Raw genomic sequence first — 19,657 nt, 5'->3', positions numbered from 1 at the left:
TATAATGCACATTCTTTAAAGGGAGAGAGAGATATACCAATGAAGAGACCAAATTCTGAGAGAGATAGAGCATGTACACACATGTTTACCTCTTTCCCTAACAAGTGTTTCCTGGTTTTCACATACTGGTGCTGACACTAATGTTTCTGAAGTCAGTGACATTATGCGGGTTTGAAAAAGTTAAATATAAAGGACTGCTTATTTTCACATTATCCCTCCTTCTCTTTCTTCTTCTTCTTCTCCTCCTCCTCCTCTGGCAGTGCTACTGACTGAAGTGTCTTTAGGTCTTTCCCAAAGGGGGGATATTAACATGTTCGTATGCATATCTGTCCTCAGAGAAAGTTGCATTTGAAAATAGCAAAAGTTGCAAAAAGTTGCAAGAAAAATTAGCAAAAGTTGCAAGAAAAGTTGCAAAACATAGCTAAAACAATGCCACGGAACTATTGGAATGCATTGTTGCTATGCTCATTGTAATCAAAAGTAACCAACATGAGTTTTGTTAGATCAAAATCAGAAGTATACCAAACAAAAAAACCCAAAAAAAACTGCATGGAGTATGGAGGTTGCATGGTGTACAAAAACAGTTTGTCCCCTGACACAAGCGTCAGGTCCTTAAACTCTCGTTGACGTTGGGAAGGTGTGACCAGCGTGGTTTTGGGGCTGTTCAAATATAATCTTACACTTTGTTTGGGACTTTTTGCCCCCCCCCCCTTACAATTTTCTTCCCTCTCAAATTTTGGGCATGTAGAGTTATTGGTATCATCTTAAAGCTTGTTTACTTGTCTTTATTTGGATGAAAAAATATCCATTTATCTTGAATACAAGTCGAGATATGTGCGGAAGAAGGAGGTGGGAGTCACCTGTTTTCAGAGGCAAAACTAGTGAAAAAATGGCCGCCAAAGATTAGTTATATCCTTAGCTTAAGAGTCCGTGGTAACTAAACATTTACATTTTTTGTACTTTTAATCAACGTTTTTCAGAAAAATCCACACATAAATGAGTTCTTTAATGGGTATAAAAGGTGTTGAGCCAAAAAACAAAAATGTGAAAAAAATTGACAAACCTGCGGAAAAGTGCAAGTTTCTTCTCTTTGATTATTTTGACGAGAGCCTGATTCCACCACACTGTCTCACATATATCAATATCGTGCTTGCCGCTCGAGGTCCACGTGTATCGCCACTCGAACTTACTCTCTAAGTGAATAGTGTAGTAACTCTCTTTTTATGTTATAATGTTATTTTTAAAAATTACGTTGTCATAAATTATATTTTCCTTGATTATTTTTTCACCTTACAAAGGCGTAATCTTACATTGGTTCACCCTCTCCACCACCCCCCCCCCCTTTCTTGCACTTTACTTTTACGGGTCAAAGGCTCCCCCCCCTCCCCTTTTTCCAGGCGTAAGATGATATTATTTGATTTAGGGGTTTTTGGATGAATCGATGAATGTCTATATATAGCCTCTGCCTAAGATTTAAAGTCCTTCACAAATTTTTATACTAGATCTATCTACCTGGTGCTACGGAACCAAGCAAGCTAAATAATCTGACGACCGTGTTTACGATTGATTTACTCTAGATCTAGATCTAGATCTAGCTAGACTAGAAGATGATTCAGTCCAAACAAGACTATTGGCATTGGGTTGGTTTGCTCGCCAGATTGATGGCGCAAAGTGCAGCAAAGTGGCTATTGTGGTACAAGTCGATCGTGCCCGACTTGTTGTTTCAAAACAAACACGTTGTTTTCAGGCGACGAGTCGGGCGATCATCCCGACCCGACCTGACCCGGCCCGGGTCACTGGGCGGCGGCGGGCACCCCGTAGGCTAGTTCAAAGGAGCGAATTGTCCCCCTTGGCGTCGTTATTTTTAGTCGTGGAAGAAAATTTCGGTGTATTTAATGAAATTTTATTATTATTTTCCCAAATTTTCCGGGAAATTGGCTAAAATTCGCGAATTCACGAAAATGGTAAAAGTTGCGCGAAAGTTGCTCTGAGGACAAAAGTTGCGCGCACAACTTGTTGCGGGCGCGAATTTCTCTGAGGACAGGCATATGCACAGTAGAATTGTAAATGGGCTGGCTTATCAATGTCAAGCTCATATTGTTCCGAAACAACATAGGGGAACTGCTGCTTTTTCTTGCCTCATCCTTACTTTCATCATTTTTCCTCTACTTCTTTTGTATGTTTGTTACTCTCTTGTGAACTGTTATTTCCGGGTGCCTTGATAGTCGAAGCAGACTTTGTGCTGTTGAGGCTAGACAGGTGAGCAGAGAAAGCATGATTCCCCGTTTGGATTTCTCTGTCGACATCCACCCCTTGACACTCATATGACCTTATGCAGTTGCAAGCGCCATAAAAACGTTGCGAAACTAAAACTCTTCTTCTTCTTCTTCTTCTCCTCCTCCTCCTCCTCCTTACAACTGTGACACATGGACTTTTTCTGTACATTTCTGTTTATGACAAGATTAGTAATAATTTTCTCTACTCTGTTTCAGATCAGAAATATGAAGAAAGAAATGGAGCAACTGGATACAGACTGGAGCAAGAAATTGACAAAAATGGAGCAAAATCTCAAGTGTGTTTTTCTTCGTTCTCTGTGACATCAATTGCGTCCTGACGGCATTATTGTTGTTTGTGTCAGTTGTTGTAGTTGATATCTGAATGTATCGTTTCCCCTTGTCCTGATCTTGACAATTTCTTATCTTCTTGCAATTGCAAAAAGCCGAAAGTATCTTTTTTAATGTTTTTTTTTGTTGGTTCCTGATTTGATAGTCTCCGTCTTTTATCTCTGAATATTTGCCCTCTAAAGTCTCTGATATAATATTTTCCCTCTACAGTCCAAGTGTACCGCTATAGTCTCTGATTGGATCTTGGATCTTTTTCCTCAGAGAAAAAGAGCAGGAACTGAGCAAAGTGAAGGAAGAGAAACAGAAACAAGCTCAGCAAAGTGAACAGGCGCTGGAGGAGTTCAAAAGTCAGGTGGAGAAGAATCAAGTCAAGATTTATGATGACATGAAACAACAGGTAATTGACTGACCATACTCTAAGGAGTGGGTGGTTTCTTTGGGCCACTGGAAATCCTTCTCCTTTTTACCATTGTTTTTGTTGATCTGTTTTGCTTTTCCCTTGCTCGTAATGACCATGAATCTATTTTTGTGCTTCCCTTTACTCATTTTAAAGTCACATTCATTTGAGAAGGGGTTTAACGTGTAACTCTTCCCTCATTACCAATGGCTATGAATTTTATTGTATTATCATCTCTTTATGCTACGATATAGTTAGTGTCGAACATAAGCTTATGTCAGTCAGACCCATCATGACAATCGTTATAGATAAGGATGGCCATGGCTCATAAAATTGTTATAATTTATCTACAGTTTTCCAAGTAATAAAATATGATTGCTGCTAACAGTACTTCTCAAGAAAATTGTTAAAAATATGATTCCTGCTGCTGACAGTGCTGGCAGCTCTACTCATATATCTACCGAAGGTTAAACTATTTCTGTCCAGTCCCTTGTTGTTTTCAAGACTTGTGCTTCTGAGCTCCCTGGGGATGACTGTTTGGTTCACACCACAGCATGCTCAAGCCTGAATTTGGTGCGAAGAAGGGTTAAGCTCGGCCCCGCTAAGGCATATATATATGCACTGATCTACCAAGTCTGACATCTCTTTTGGCGAAGTGAGGCAAGAAGGTCAAAATTGCCTCCTTTGCATACTCACAGCCATGGAATGAAGTAAATTTTCCTGAGTGTATAGCACCTTAATGAGGAATTTCAAATGAACGAAAATTGTTCATTTTGGTATGGCTTTGTGCCAGGATGTGGGTAAGGGACATAATTCAGTTATTTCAATAAGCTTTTGGTAGACATTACCGTGGAGATGTTCACATGTTCTTGTGTGTTTCTTTCCCCACAGATGGAACAAGTGGAAACTGATCTTACAAAATCCAAACAAGCTCGAGAAAAACAAGCCAAAGAGTTCAGCAGGCAGCTAGAGGACGACAGATACAAACACCAACACGAGGTACGAGAATGATGAGAGTTGAGTAAATAACTTAAAGTGAAATAAAGTTTCACTCTAATTGATTCCCTTTTTCAAGATTTGATGTACAATGGGTTATCTGCATGCTCAAATGTAGATGTTCAGCCAGTCAACAGGATGTTGTCTGTACAGAAGACTTGTCACTACCTTAGAATTGCAAGGTTCTATCTGGCATTTTTGGCCGTTTTGAGTTACTAGGACCATGATGTCAGAAATCAAATCCTCTATCGTCAGATTATTCAGAATCGTTATCAAGATATATTCGAAGAATTACATTTGAAAAAGCTTGACATGGTGTGAAATAAAAAAATTTCCTGTCAGATTTCTCAAAACCAGCTACTGAGCAGATAGAACTTTATAATTCTGAGGTAGCAATGCGTTATTGCATGTAAGACCCATCTGTTTCTGGCGTATGATGAGGATATTGTGAGAAGTCCATTTTGACTTAAGTGCCAATGGCCCAACTTACCAATGAACATCCACAGCTGTCTTGTCATAATAATGTTGTGGTTATTCTGTGTCGCTTTAATTGTAAACCAGTTCTTACATGAGCTCTGGACTGCACAAATTGTAGATCTACTATAATTCTTTTTTTTTAAAGGAAAATAGTGTGACAGTTTAGGGGGTAATTTGAAACTATTGATGTTGAAAGTAATCTTATCAGGAGGTGCAGGTTTTTTGGATAATCTTTAAAGTATGATACAAAAACACAAAAATCTTCTTTTCTTACAGGTTTAGAGATGATAGTAGTTTAACGCATCATGCAATATATGACTCTGATTAGAAAGTTACAGGTTAGAGAGTTGAGTCAATCTTTTTTAGCATGTCGACAGTCTTACGGTTTGATTGCAGGACTTGCAACCATCCATGGTATTTATTGTTATTTGTGTTATTATTTTATTAATGTCATAATGATTATTTTTTTGTCTGCAGATTGCGGAAATGAAGATGTCCCTGGAAGGGGAGAAGTCCCAGATGCTGCGTGAGCTCCATGTGCAGAAGGAATACCTCCTAGCCGAGCACGACAAGGACATGGACAACCTGAAGGATCTACACAGAGCGGAGGTGCTGGCTTTGGAGGCCCGGCTCAAGGAGAGGCAGGACCGCGCTGAGAAGGTCAGTGTTTGAAAAAAACAGAACAGACAACTTGGTAAGTGGTGTAGGGGTTTTTTGTGGAGGAAGGAAGTTTATTGTTCAATCTCAGTAAAAAGAAATAGATGACTTTGTTAGTAGGTAGTTTACTGCTCAATCTCAATAAAAAAACCTACACGACTTTGTTAGTGGATGGCAGGCTACATGTAGCACTATATCATTAAGCTGAGGTGTACGCCCCCAAGGCGGTGCTACAGACTGAAGTGTCTTTAGGTCATTCCCAAAGGGGGGGACATTAACCTGTTCTTATGCACAGTAGAATTGTAAATGAGCTGATCCAACGTTGTCAAGCTCACGACTGTGCCTGAATTGCAACAGGGAACTGCTGCTTTTTCTTTCCTAATCCTTTCTATCATCATTTGTCCTCTAAAACAAAATTTTTGTGTGAAATGTTTCTCATTCAGGCCTCCAATGACAGTGAGCGTCTGATCAGAGAGCTGCGCGAGGAACTTGTTCAGGCAAACCAACTACGCAAACAGCAGCTGGTGGAGCTGGGCCTGCTGCGGGAGGAGGAGAAGCAGAAGATGCACCGCGATCACGAGGCTGAGGTGAGACACGCATGCTTTCTAGAACTGACCTAAAAATAATCGTAATTGTGAAGTGCACAGAGCGTGCTGTAAAGCATAAATATGCGCGATATAAATGCAGTTATCATTATTATTAATTATCTTTTTTTTTTTCAGTGTTACCTAGAGGTATTGTTATTGTTGGTTGGCATCAGTCCAAAAGTCAGTTGAAGTTGAGTGGAAGTCCATTCCATGTACAATTTATTGAACTTTGAATTTATTTGTTTTTATTGCTGTGCTATATAACTCATTTTGGGTGGTTCTCTTACACTTTTCCAGAGAGCATATGATATCTGTACACCAGCTCTTCATCACAAGCAAATAAGTTGCATCTAGCCTACCGTGTCTGTGGTGTAGTTGTCTTTGCCGTGACATGCTGAAAACAGGACTTTGGTTCCTGAGTGTGGGGGTTATTTTATTATTGAGTATTTGTATTTGTCTGCTAGGGTGATTATTCCCCTCAGCCCAGATTGGCCATATGGAAACAGCCCATGTCATAGATGTGTCAGTGCCAGTGTAAAACATCTATATTGAATCATAGTTTTTCGCCTTCCTGTGATGCCATGAACATCTCTTTTGTACCGGTGTCTGGGGTAGTGATAAAGCAGTTTACTGTCAGATCCAAAAGACCTGAGTTTTATTCCCATGTGGAGAGAATTTTTATCGAGTAAATCTCCGTCTCTGTTTTTCTGCTGGGACGTTGTATTCCTCTCCACCCAGGTTGGCCCTGACAGGCATGGTCAAAACAACCCACATCCTTAATGATCTAAACAGTGTCCTTGGGGGTGTACAATTACATTGTATTGTTCTCCTCGTAGTAGCCAGGGCCAAGGGTAAGCAGGAAGTACACAGGCTGCCGAGGGGTGATGGGTAACAAGCCTCCAGCTGCCATATCTTTTATAGGGTGGTCAAAGCTGCAAAGCATAATAATGAGAAGAGTACAGCTGCAGAGAAATGTATTTTGGGCTGTTTGTGCTCTAGCTCATCTCTTGTGCGGTCCTCAGTTTGCCAGAATCAGAACAGAGAACGAACAGCAGAGGTTAGAACTGCAGAAGTCCCACAATACTGAGATGGAGACGGTTTTAGAAAAGGTAACTAGAACAGTTTCATTCTATTAGTTCTTAACCCTATTTTGAAAGTGATTCATATTTTTATTTTTTCTTACCCATTTGGTGTAAGAACAATTTCTCGGAAATCAAAAGTTTTGATCATTGTCTTTTAAAATAACCTTTCTTATTTTCTATGGTTAGGAAAATTACTGAACGGTATCTTCAGTTGCAATGCTGTTGTATTTTTGGAGGGAAAGCAGATTTTTCTTTGGAAAAAACTGTCAGAATAGCTTTATACACTGTAATATACTTTTTAAACCATTTTATTTTCTATGTTTTACTAAAATAAAGTCACTTGCTAATCTATCGGTGTGTGCTTTTACAACACTATGCTAAGTGCGTGATGCAGACTTGTTTGTAAAGGAGATAACTTTTTCCTCATTTCCTCAGACGAATGAAAGATTAAAAACCATTGAGAAAGATTATGCAGACAGAGGCAACAAGTCGGCAGAGGTTGGTCACTCTTTAAAGATGTTTTTTTTTTTTTTTGCTTAAGATTATATAATACTTCTACATATCAAAAGAGTTTGAACAACCAAATGACACAAATAGCCATGTAAATCATTAATTTTTCATATTGAAATTAAATTATTTTTATGGCTTGTTATTCAATAGTTAACAAAAATAATACCTGTTTTGAAGTTGATAAGATCATTTTGGATTTAACCGTGGTATAATGGATTTATCTTATCTGTTTTATTTTTTATAATAGTTTTTTTTTTCATTGCTTTAACCCATTGTATCTTAAGCTTCAGAGGCAGAAATAAGCTACACAAAAAAAAAAATTTAGAGTTACTTCAAATTACTTACTAGGGCATCTCTGGTTCATACTCTCAGACTCTATTTTGTTGTTCTTTTCAGTCTGTGGCAGAGCTGCAGTCCGTTGTGGCACAACTGCGTGGTGATATCAAAAGGTCATAATTTTTTTCCTAAATAGCATTATTTTTTTCTTTTTTGTCCTGTCCTCCTTGATTTCTCTCCCTTAGTCTTCCTCAAACACCAACAATAAGGGGCAAAGAGCACATTTCTTACACTTACTCTGTACATATTTCTTATTATTATGCCCACCTGCCTTTTTGTACTCAGATACATGCTCATTAAGTGTGTCCCATTTGTTGATGCCCCTCTCCACACACACACACACACACACACACACACACACACACACACACACACACACACACACACACACACACATACGCACACACGTTCACAACTACCTCAACTTACCTTCCTCCATTCACATGTATGTATTGAGCATATTGTAGTTGTAGGACATCAGTTCCTATGCCTGAAACCTCTATGGATGTTTCATATAGACCTTTTCTGCCATAAGTAAAATCAAACCCAATTGTATTTCCCCAACAGGTCGAAGGAGAGCAGTGATGAAAAGTTGTCGGAGCTGAAGCGACAGTACGATGAAGAGAAGCAGACTTTACGCAAACAGTATTCCCACAACCTCACAGTATGTAGCTTCTCTTCAGATCAAGGAATTATAGTGGAGTCCCTCTAAAGTGAACACGCTTTATTTGAACAATTGGTGAAAGTGAACGATATTCTGTAGTCCCGATTGAAACGCTATTTGTTTAAGTTAAAAAAATAGTGGATAAAATGCACCGGTTTCGTGGGGGAATTATGATAAAGTGAACGCCTAAAATGAGTGAAAGCGAAGAATGGACCGACTGTGTCACTGTCGCCATGCTGTGAAAATAAAATTCTTTGCCTCGAGCATTGGCAGACAATCTCAGCTCGGCATTGGTGGCGGCAATCTCAATCGCAAAGAAAGAGCTCTAGTCTAGGCTCACCCGCTGTGTTGTCCCCCCTTCCCACCTCCACCCTAGACCTACCACTGCACGTAGCTACTGTTTCTAGGCCTCCACCCTACCAAAATGGTTTAACTGAACCTTGGATAAAGTGAACACTTTGGGACCAGAAGAAAGTGGATAAAGTGAACACTTTGGGACCAGAAGAAAGTGGATAAAGTGAACACTTTGGGACCAGAAGAAAGTGGATAAAGTGAACACTTTCTTCTGGTCCCAAAGAGTTCACTTTAAGCGGATTTCACTGTATTAATGTTTTTAATCACACAGTGGTGGAGTGAGTTGTCAGAGGGTACCAGTGATAGGCTGTACTTCTTGACTATTCCACTGCTGTATCTGTCTATCCATCTTGTTTTTGTCCAAAGCTATAATTGTTCACCTTGGGATGCATATATATATATCAAAGTTTTGATGGCTACTGGAGGGCCCTTCACCTTTTCTTTTCTTTCCTGCGCACTAGACCCACGTCAGTCGACTTAGTTTACTGATATTATTTGAAAGGCCCTAAATATTATTGTGTGATTGTTAATTATCATTGCTGTATTATCCATGTGTATCTGGTAGTTAAACTCCTCACTGCTGAATACAGAAGTAGTGAGTTCAAGGCTAGCAAGGGTGAATGTTATCGAGCATCTGTCTTTTTTTTTGGAATGCTGAATCCCACACTGTTGAGGATGACCCTTCCCTGTCTTGACAGAATGAGTTGACGTAGACTAATTCCTGAATTATCTGAATTATAACAGTAACAATGGCAACAATGTACAGTCACAACTTTTTACCTTTAGAAGGCTTGGGTCTCAAATGTATCATCTTATCCTTGCAGTGTGTGTGAAACAAATACTGTGCATGGCATTATTGGGTGTTGTGAGTGCCACAGAACCCTTCAAATTTCTTTCATTTTAATATGGTTAAATGTTCTATTTCTTGTTCCCAATCTCCAGGCAATCCAAAGAGAACTTGAAAACCAAAGAAATAAAGCCCAAGCTGCTGACAGAAATCTCCTGAAGAAAGAATCTGAGTTTGAGGAAAGAGTAAGTCTTTTTAATGTCAACTTTTGGAAATGTGTTCTCAATGTTTTCTGTATATAGTTCCTCCTTGTCAAAGGTTTAATGACTATCTTGACTAAACAGAAACCCCAGTGAAAAAAATTGTCTAGCTTTTTATATAACTTTGATGTATGTTCTTTGTAAACAGACCTTTTTGTATGGAAATACGTTTTCTTAAGACTCACATTGCCATTAAAGAATTAGTGTGGGTCCCCATGCTCAGCCCAGCATTTCCCCAGGTGATGGACAGATGGAGGTTCACGAAAAAGCAATTAGTGGCTTTTAAGCACAAGGGGGCTATCCCGATAAATGCTGTTTTGCGAAAATCGAAGTTAAAGTTTTTGGATCCTCATTCTGTCTCTCTGAAAGACAAGGAGAGTTTTCTCTATAATCAAACAAAAATACACACCAATGAAACCAAACTTCTCCTATAGGTAGGACAATGGCCACTTTTGATGTAGGTCAAGGTTTCTGGAAAAAACCCAAATCTGGGTTAGCCCGCTTGTCCTTAAAAGTGACCACTTGTGAGCCAAGTGTGAGAAGGTTGTGGAGAGCAGAGGAGAATCCTGGTGGCACAGGTGCTTCAATGAATACATCATACATCAAATGATCAAAGAAGGGACCCTCATGGGGACAGGAGATGCCATAAATCCTGCGAAAGCCCCTACTCCCTTATGGGTTGTCAGTGGATGACAAAGGCTAGCAAAGAAAACAACACAAACTGGCAATTGGCCATGATAGACTACTGCTATAATCTTCAAAAAAAGCATTAATTTAGTGATTTGAAAAAGACCCAGAATGCTTTTTTTTCTTTCAGGTCACGGTGTTAAAGTTTGAATTTGAAGAGAAAGTGCGAGGACTGATGCCAACTGAGTTGAAGCAGGTACCATGATTTGTTGCACCAGTACAAAAACTTTGTCTTCTGTTGAGTATTTTGCCTTTATTGTTAGAGAGTGAACCCGCCAACTTAATACACTGTTTCTTAATAAACACAGTGCCAGGCTATAGATTTAAATTGGAACATCCTTTGTTCATCCTTTTAAAAAATTTGACTTGGAATGGAATTAGTATTTTCAAAGAAATGATGAACAAATCTCATTCTATGTACAAAAGGGACAACAAAATAATGTGCTCTTTCTAAATGATGCACTGTCAGTGGGTGACTCTGCACTATGCCCTGATTTTTTAATTTTTTTTTAGCTAGGCTTAGTCTTTGTTGTTCACTCAAGGGCTAATCTGACAGTTATTGTCACTTGACATTATGTGAGACTTTCATGTGACCATGTTCACTCGCCATGTAACCAAAGGATCTTACTTAGAAAGTGTCTCTTGTTAGACTCATAAATGGAATTAAATAATAACAATAATAATTATATTTATTATAATAATACCTTGTCTATCAATGTCTGATGATGACCAATACATCCACAGAAGATAATATTTCTCATGCAAAATAGAAGAACTAATGGAGGAGGTGACTTCTGGCTTCTGCTGTGACCGATGAGACCAATTCTGGCAGAGAAAAGTTTGCTTCAGTTTGAACTTATAAAAGCTCTACTTCCATTTGTGGATGTGCGCTGCCTGAGGGCTTCTCTCTTGGTTTCAACATTTCTTGTTTGTGAAGCCTCATATGATGTGCTGCCTACTATGGCAGCTGCTCTCCAGCTGGGTCTGTCAGGAGCTAGGCTCTCCATGTAGAAGTATTTATGTTTAAGTCCTTCAAATACTAGATTAATGTGAGACAAATTACTGGGTTCTGTAGTGCCATCTCACTGGGCTATGTGTGTCAGCAATGGGGTTTTAATCATAACGCTCTTCTCCCTTTCCATTGCCACTCATAAAATCGAAATTACCTCCTCAGGAGTTGGAAGACACAATTGCTTCACTGCAGTCTCAGGTGACGTCCCTACAGCAACGGGCGACCATGTTACAGGAGGAGCTAGACCTTAGGAACAAGACATCCCTCGGACCGTTCGGATCTCAGACCAGCTCTCCCATCAAGTCTGCCGTGTGACATGCGCTGTAGCATAGACCATAGACTGTTTTGTTAGTAGGAGTGTTTTTCTTGACGATTCTTTTCAAATGCTTCAGAGTGGTGACTCATACTGTAGCTAAGACCAAAGACTTTGTATTTAGAAGGGGCAAAACTAGATTCTACCACTTTTTTTTCAAAATTCTTCACAGTGGTGACACATTCTTACATTTTTCTTCAAAGGGATGCAACAGTGTACTGATATTTTTCTGATTTTTTAAATTAATGATAATAGCGAGTGCCTGCAAAAATGTCATAGTTTGCCTTAACAGCAAGAGACTGTCTTCCGTCCAGAGGGGACACTTCCCATGCTAGTGACTTCAGTTACATCAAAGGATGAAAATCTTGCTGTCAGATGCAGCTTTGTTTTATAAAGGAAAATAGAAGACAAAGAAAAATAAGGTGACAGGAAGAAAGCGTAGAGCACAAAGGTCGTTCCATTTCTTTCAATAGTAGTGGCATCTGATAGAAAGACACATGATTGATATTATAAAGTCAGTCTTTACACTGCCATCAAACTTCCGTTATTTTGATAAGATAGAGCAGAATGACTGGCTTGTTTAATGCAAATATTAAGGAGGTTGGCTTTACTTTTATGGGCATTTTGAGTTTTCTGGTATGGTTTGTCTAACTGATATGTTTGAAAAATTACATACCTAGAAAGCTGAGATAAAGTCTGGCAATGTTGAAATAAAATAAGAATTTTGCTTCAACAGAATTAAAACATTTTTCAAGATACAACACGTTGTGATATGGATGAAAGTTTTCTAATTCGTGAAACATTTTGAGCACAATTTTCATTTTCCTTATATTGCAATCTCCCATGCCATAGTTTCATTCTACAATTGAGTTTTTTAAACTGCAATTGTTGGGAAATGAATGAGTAGTTGCTTTTCCTTTTCCTGCTTCCTTTGCTCTGGTCTTCTTATGATTGTCTTTGTGGTTGTCAGTTTTGTTTTATAGACATGAAATTTCTGTCAGATTTCCTCTGTGGTAGCCTCTTGTGTACTTATTGTTATGGTATCATCAAATTATTTTTATTTCAATAATATCCCAGCTTGTTGTCAGTGAGATCAATGTCAGTTCAGGGTATTTCCAATTTACTGTATAATAAAGAATTTATAAACTAATCATACTTATATTTGTACAGTGGAGTCCACTTATAACGAGTCCTGAAACAACGAGAAGTCTGTTATAAAGACACTATTCTAAAACCCCGTTTTTTCTCCTTCTTTATCTTTGTAAATAAAATACTGCTATTACGCAATCAGACCGTCACGCGAGTCGGTTTTAACGGAATATTGTTGCTGCTGTGCACAGCGCGCAGACCAATTACACATATTATAAAACCTTGCTAGTTGAGAAAGTTATTGGTGATCCAGCGAAACAAAGAATGGGAGAGCCCTCGCGAACCAACAATGAAGGCCGGAGCGAATGAGTGGGGAGGGTGTGGCATGCGCAGACAAGCAGAACGCATCGCGTGATAGGCCAGCCCAGTCTAGATTATCTAGGCATAACGTGTCTCTGACTTCTCTGGTGCAGGACGGAGAGGTCACAATGCTGTGATAGATGGAGTGAATGTGTGAGTTGCTCTAGCAGACGCAACGCACCACAGGGTGTGGTGGGATGGGGGACAACACAGCGGGCGAGTTAGCCTAGAGCCAGGGCCCTTCTTTCTGATCGCCAACGCCGAGCTGTCAACATTGCTAGTGCTAGAGAAAGAAACCTAATTCTATTTTTGATCAAGTAAGACCTAGAGATCCTGTTGAACAAATCATCACCAGGGGAAATACAAAAAGGAATAAACAGAATGCCAAACTCATAGATTAGGCCCACTTTACTTTTTCCCTTGAATGTATTACTGGATCCCTTGTAACGAGAATCCTGCTATAACGGACATTTCGCCGGTCTCCTACCTCTCGTTATAACAGGATTCCACTGTATAGCAATTTGCTTGGAGTAGTTTTTATCTGAAGTCCTTCCACTTTTTTGGGGGGAGGGGGGCCCGTTCCAAATCACATGGAATCTCAGGAAGTGCTGTGGAGCTTTCTCCTGGTATCTAATAAATTAGGGTACTTGCTGTGGCAAGTCACCCGTTGTAACTACTTTTCGTATACATGATAATGCCCTCACTCCAACTATCTGCCCTGATGTATGTGTAACTACATGTATTCAGATGCAGATAAATTGTTAGTTGAAAGTTACACTGGCTATGGGTGTGCAACGTGAATTTTGTTTTACTATAACATTTTTATGAACAGAGTAACTGAGTCTTTAACAGAGTAAATTTAAAGTGATATACTGTGAATGTAAGTGTTTGCCCTAGTAAGTTTTTTTCTTCTTTTCTTTATATTTTTGTATTCTGTCTGTCACTTTCCCTTTCTCCTTCCCAACCCTCCCCGTCTGCTCAGATTGTAATGACTGTTGCCATTTTGATGTGCTTCTTTTTCGCTCTGTCAAGACAAATATTCTGTGACTTAAGGCACAAAGTTTTTGTGTCTGTACAATCTTGAAAGTGCCTTGCATCATTAACCGTTCATATTATTCTTTCCTTGTACAACTGCACATTCCGACTGCTTGCTGTAAGACTCCACTATATGCTGTTTTAAATAGTGACGTATGATGGAGTTTCATACTGAGCAGTTGGTTTGGTCAATCGCTCTAAATTTCACCTTTGTGATGTTCTGTGGGTAAGACTAATGCCAATATCATACATATAAATTATATTTGCAATATTACTTAAATAAGTACCTCATTGCATCAGAAACTTCAACGTTTTACTCACGGATGTCAAAGACATTCCATCATTTTTTAAATTGTTGTACTCATCATATGTTTACAGTTGTATTAAAATATATTGTGTTTGTACCCAGGTGATGTTTGGTTCTTGTTTTTAACACCTTTTTTTGTTTGGAAGTAAATCTTGAAAGCACATTTTCTACTCAGATTGCTAACTGGCAGATAGGTGTTTTACTCAGTGTTTAAGACCATTGGCCCACATCACATAAAACACACATTTTACACGAGAGACTTCCGTGAAAACAGCATAAATTATGAATGACATACATGCTTTGGATATCAATAACATCTTTAAACCATGTTGTGTTGTTAAATAAAGTTTCCTTTATAAAACAGTTGCCAACTTTATAAACTGTTGGAAAGAAGTCACGTGCAGCAGACACTGAATCTGTCTCGGTCCATTAATTCCCATTGGAATTGTCAAAATGGTAAGTGTTTTTTGTTAAGTCATGGGAGGATTTGTTTTGCATTCTTGATTTAAAAACAACGATGTAGAAAAGATTAGAAGAAAAAAAAAATGGAGACAGTGAAAGTGTCAGATAAGCATTAACTGTAACATATATTCCTTCCCTTTAATCTCAGTGACATGACATTAAGGAAAATGACCTGAAGAATGTAACACTCTTGATTGCTTAAATCTGACCGTGATCACCGTTTATAAGTGACTTTTGTAATTCGTCAAACTGCTGCTGACAAATCAGAGGTACCTCTCTGCTATGGACTATGGCAAAAGGGCATGGACATAAACACTACTGGATTGACAAGACAGAAGCTGCAATAATCCAGCTGTACACATACAGTGGAGTCAGCTTAAACTGAACACTCATAATTCGAAAACAATGGTAAACTGAAAGGAAATAAAATCACTATTTTTTTCCCCTCTGTTTGAACAACCTGTCTTAACCAAAAACTGGCGGTCCCAGAGAATTTGGTTGAAGCGGACTCCACTGGATATGAAATCACAGCAGTAATGGAGGTCTGCGTCCTGCTTGTTATGAGACTTGAAGGGTTTGAATGAGGTTTAAAGTTGAAGGATCTGTTTGATGGTCTGAAACGTCTGATATGTTTGATGAGCTTAAAACCACTTTCAACTGAATAATTTCAATGGAATAATCAGAATCTGAAAGATCAGCTTTCCTTCTGTCCCTTGCAGAGCTCGGTCAAGCAAATGAAGAATGGTAAAAAAAAGATATAAAAAACTCAAGAACACTCTACTATTGATTTGAACAAGAGTCAATTAATGCCCCTTCAGTTTGCTAGTGTTATAGCAACGGAACTTCAATAATATTATGTCTCCTGTGCTTTGAGAGTCAGTGTTTATTGCATACGTGTACAAAAAACACCCTCATCGTGCAAAAACGAATTTACAATATCTATTTTGTTCTTATTATAGTGTCAATCTGTTACGCTTTCCTAGGAACTATGTCTACGTGTATGGGTTTCTCTGGAATGAGAAACCCAAAGAAATGGTTCTGTTTGACATCTTGGCCTTCCTTTGGTTCTGTTCGCTCGTTCAACACAAACTTCATCCGAGACAGGATATGGCAGAGGGCCACCTGGAAAACAAAACAAAACCAAAATGAGATCTTGCAGTTTGTAAGACATGTTACGTTTCAAAAACTGATCCCCCCACAGAGTAAGTGGTCCTGTTCAAGAGTGCCAAGGTGAGCCCTATTTCATCACTGTACCTCTGTCTGTCAGTCTAGCTTTCTCTTCGCACACTTGTAGGCCCTACTTCTTTATTTTCTCCCTGTTGTTTCTGTCTGTCTGTCTTAGTCTTACTTTTTCTCAGCACTAAATTACCACTATTGTGTCGATGTGCCTCTTTTTACTCAAACAAACAAAATCCAGCACAACGTGGCAATCATTATGTCTACGTGCTTCTCCTCAGTCTTTACAGATTCATCTGTGGGCATTTTGTGGGCGTTATCTAAGGGTCTGCTCCCTCTACTTCTTTTACGGTCTTTTTTTTGTGGGCCGTCGTTATTCGGACTCGAGTCGCACAGTTAACACTGAGCTAGCATCATGCTACTCGTGGGATGACCCTGATCAGAATCCACAAAGGGACATTCTTGAACTCCGTTTGTTTGGGTCGTTCACGACACCCCCCCCCCCCCCCCCCTTCCATCTGGCTCAGTCATGTCGGAGACGGACGTTAAATATGGAGGTTAAGCCTTTTCAGTGACAGTGCAGTGTCGAAATTGGGAGGGGGAGGTGTAAACCCAAACAATTAGATCTGCCGGCGCTTACTGCATCAGTAGCTCGATTCTATCAATTATAACAAGAAAGGATATTTTGTACTCAGAAGTGGTATTGAGACCGTTTACCACTACCATGGTCGCCAGTTAGATTGCCTCCAACAGAGGGATAATCTCTTTTCCTTTCGTTGACATCTATACCTATTATGGGCTGACACCCCACCCCCAGTTAATTACTAACGTCCGTAGGTCAGTGACCGGGCCATAAATCAAGAGCCTTAATCTCTTTAAAACCAGGACAGTGTTCTCAAGTGACCGCCGACACTTCGGGCTCGGCATAATAATCAAATGCCTCAACTTGGCTGGCCCACTGCGGGCCTTATTGGGACAACACTTGACAATAGTGCAGACGTCTTCTATCCAAGTTATTAAATTAAAAGAAAAAAAATACTGTATATGCATCACATGCACTTTAACGTCTTCCTAGACCCAAAAAGGCAGTTTTGAGCCATCGAGTTCCATCGGAGTCGGACATTATGAAGATTTCGCGTCTTCAATTGCACACCTTATAGGCCTACTGGGGGGGGGGGGTCTAAAAAATAATGAGGACCCATGTATATGACAACACTTCAGTCATCTTTGCATCAATTTTAACAAAACTCCGTAAAAATACGATTAAACCTAGGAGACGTCTAATATATCAATATGAAGAAAATCAACCAATTGTTCAAAAGAATATTAAGTACTTAAAATTTCAACAAAAACTGAGTTCAAGGCAAAACTTTACAATTAAAAAATCAACCATTATGTGTATTTATTTGCACATTAATTAATGAATGAATTTATTTCAAACTGACATTGTCATTGTGTGTGTTTTTTTAATGACCAATTCAAAATGTTATGTTTTCTTCTGGTCTTCTTTTGAAAGACAGTCTACGGATATATCCCAAAAACAACCGAACTGTCGAAGCTCAACGTTGAAAGAGAGGTCCAAAGTATCGACCCAGAAACAGGTCACACTGTTGTTAAAAATTTCCAGCGGCGTGTTTGAGCTTGTCTGAAAAGCAATTGTCAACACCAGGAGCATAATATGATTTTAACAGCCATGTGGCCACCTTCCCTGAGTTTGGCACTGCCAGTTTCAAATAAATGTTTTATTTAATCAAGTTTAATGCAGAAAGACACATTGCGGTTGGCTTTTAAGAAGAAGCAAAGTTTTGCATTGTCCTCAATTGTAGTTGAAATATTAAGAATTTGATATTTTTTTCGAACACTTCCTTCATCATATTGACAGAATTTACGTCCATTTGATTGAATTGTATTTGCTCAGTTTTGTTGAAACTGGTGCAAAGAGGACCGATTTATTGTCTTTTAAATGGGTCGTCTTTTTAGACACACAGTACTTTGAAAGCAATTAAAACCAAAAACGCATAATGAAAAACTCACTTTGACTTCCATAAGTGCCAACCGCTTTCCAACACACTGCCTGGGCCCGAACCCGAATGCGAGGAAAGCCACAGGGTCGTGGTTGGCTTTGTTCTCCGCTGAAAACCGGTCCGGATCGAATTTCTCCGGTTCTGGCCAATACTCCGGATCCCGGAGGATCTTGTAGATAGGTATGAAGACGTTGGCCCCGGCTGGGATGGTGATGTTGCCGTAAGTCTTCGTCTCTGAACATCTCCGGGCGATTGATGGGGATGGTGGGAAACTGCGCAGAGATTCGTTGATCACCTGGTGGTTTGAATCAGATACACATTTTATCTACATGTATTTATTTATTTATTAAATAATTTATTTATCTATTTGTTTATTTATTCATTTTACAAAGGAAGAACCAACAGGTGTAAAATTCTTTTACACCATCAATACGACCTATTCAGCTGTTGTCATCTGTGCCATGATTATATAATTTTATTCTTCCAATTACTATTTGTCTGTGTGTGTCAGGCGCGGTTCGTCCATAGAGCACGGTCGTGCAGTGCCACCCAAATTTTTTAAATGTTCTATTACGTTAAACGCCGGAAAGAAAAAAATAAAAGAAGCCAGAAACAAACACTAGCCAAATATTATATCAAAACAAGGTCCTCACTGGCGCCATGACTGCCATTTCTGTGTCTATAGCGTCGTAAAATATCTACTATGCCATGCAATAGTCCACGCACTTTAGCTAAACATAATAGGATATTCAACAGTGTAACCTGACCTACAAAAGCGCTCTTGGGGATAACCCAAGCGATGACGACACTCGTGGCGAGTTTGGCGGTACATTAATATTAATAAGACGGCACATCTCAAATGTGCTCCTGCCGAATAGTGCCGAAACATAATCCGCAGTAGGCAGTCTAAAAATATACTCCATAGACCGGGTGCTATTCTTTGCCAAAATTATGTGAGCCCCGGAAAAATCCAGCAGAGTGCTCAAGTGAATTGTGATTGGTTCATTGTCTGTCTTGCCACTATTTTAAGTGTCTCTGTGACCGTAAACCTGAGGGAGGTGAACGTGACAGTCCTATGAGCTGTGCCTTTGAATGATTTTGTAGTGGAGTAGTGAAAGTTATTACTTGAGTGTTCAGTTCCAATACAAGATGAACGAAATTGGTGTTCAGCCAACAAACAAATTTAGTCCACAAGTAAAAAGAATGAAAATAAAAGCATGAGGTCATCCCTCACCAACCAAAAGATCCTAAAATTATACACCGTCTCATTTACTATGCCCTTGACTATCTTCAGCATGCGATAGCTTAATTGTGCACGTCCACTTTTTAGCCCCACGAGCTGCCCCTGGCGTGGGTGTGTTTATGTGTGTACATGTGCGTACGCTCGCTCTCTCTCTCTCTCTCTCTCTCTCTCTCTGTCTCTCTCTCTGTCTCTCTCTCTCTGTCTCTGTGTGTGTGTGT

The 19,657-nt window shown here is 39.4% G+C and overlaps 2 protein-coding genes across 5 annotated transcripts in view; one reads left to right on the top strand and one right to left on the bottom strand.

Moving 5' to 3' along the window:
* Positions 1-12,982, top strand: part of LOC101862025 (centrosomal protein of 112 kDa) — a 54,365-nt gene extending 41,383 nt beyond the window's left edge. For all 4 annotated transcript variants that reach the window (XM_013081074.2, XM_013081073.2, XM_035969088.1 and 1 more), the window contains 12 exons: positions 2,493-2,572; positions 2,886-3,021; positions 3,913-4,020; positions 4,972-5,154; positions 5,595-5,738; positions 6,761-6,847; positions 7,256-7,318; positions 7,727-7,779; positions 8,234-8,330; positions 9,627-9,716; positions 10,549-10,614; positions 11,593-12,982. In XM_013081074.2, the coding sequence (XP_012936528.1) occupies positions 2,493-2,572; positions 2,886-3,021; positions 3,913-4,020; positions 4,972-5,154; positions 5,595-5,738; positions 6,761-6,847; positions 7,256-7,318; positions 7,727-7,779; positions 8,234-8,330; positions 9,627-9,716; positions 10,549-10,614; positions 11,593-11,745 (1,260 nt within the window). In that variant the 3' untranslated portion in view covers positions 11,746-12,982. The remainder of the gene's footprint in view (positions 1-2,492; positions 2,573-2,885; positions 3,022-3,912; positions 4,021-4,971; positions 5,155-5,594; positions 5,739-6,760; positions 6,848-7,255; positions 7,319-7,726; positions 7,780-8,233; positions 8,331-9,626; positions 9,717-10,548; positions 10,615-11,592) is intronic.
* Positions 12,983-14,714: 1,732 nt separating this feature from the next.
* The window catches only part of LOC101861801 (cytochrome P450 3A56), a gene marked incomplete in the record, with an annotated part of 10,260 nt that continues 5,317 nt past the window's right edge, over positions 14,715-19,657 (bottom strand). The window contains 2 exon segments of the mRNA XM_013081072.2: positions 14,715-16,118; positions 18,207-18,491. Coding sequence (XP_012936526.1) covers positions 15,966-16,118; positions 18,207-18,491 — 438 coding nt within the window.

The sequence above is a fragment of the Aplysia californica genome, unplaced genomic scaffold, assembly GCF_000002075.1.
Source record: "Aplysia californica isolate F4 #8 unplaced genomic scaffold, AplCal3.0 scaffold00113, whole genome shotgun sequence".
Classification (NCBI taxonomy): Eukaryota; Metazoa; Mollusca; class Gastropoda; order Aplysiida; family Aplysiidae; genus Aplysia; species Aplysia californica.
Note: the sequence above shows the minus strand (reverse complement) of the source record. Positions and strands in the feature narration are given on the sequence as shown.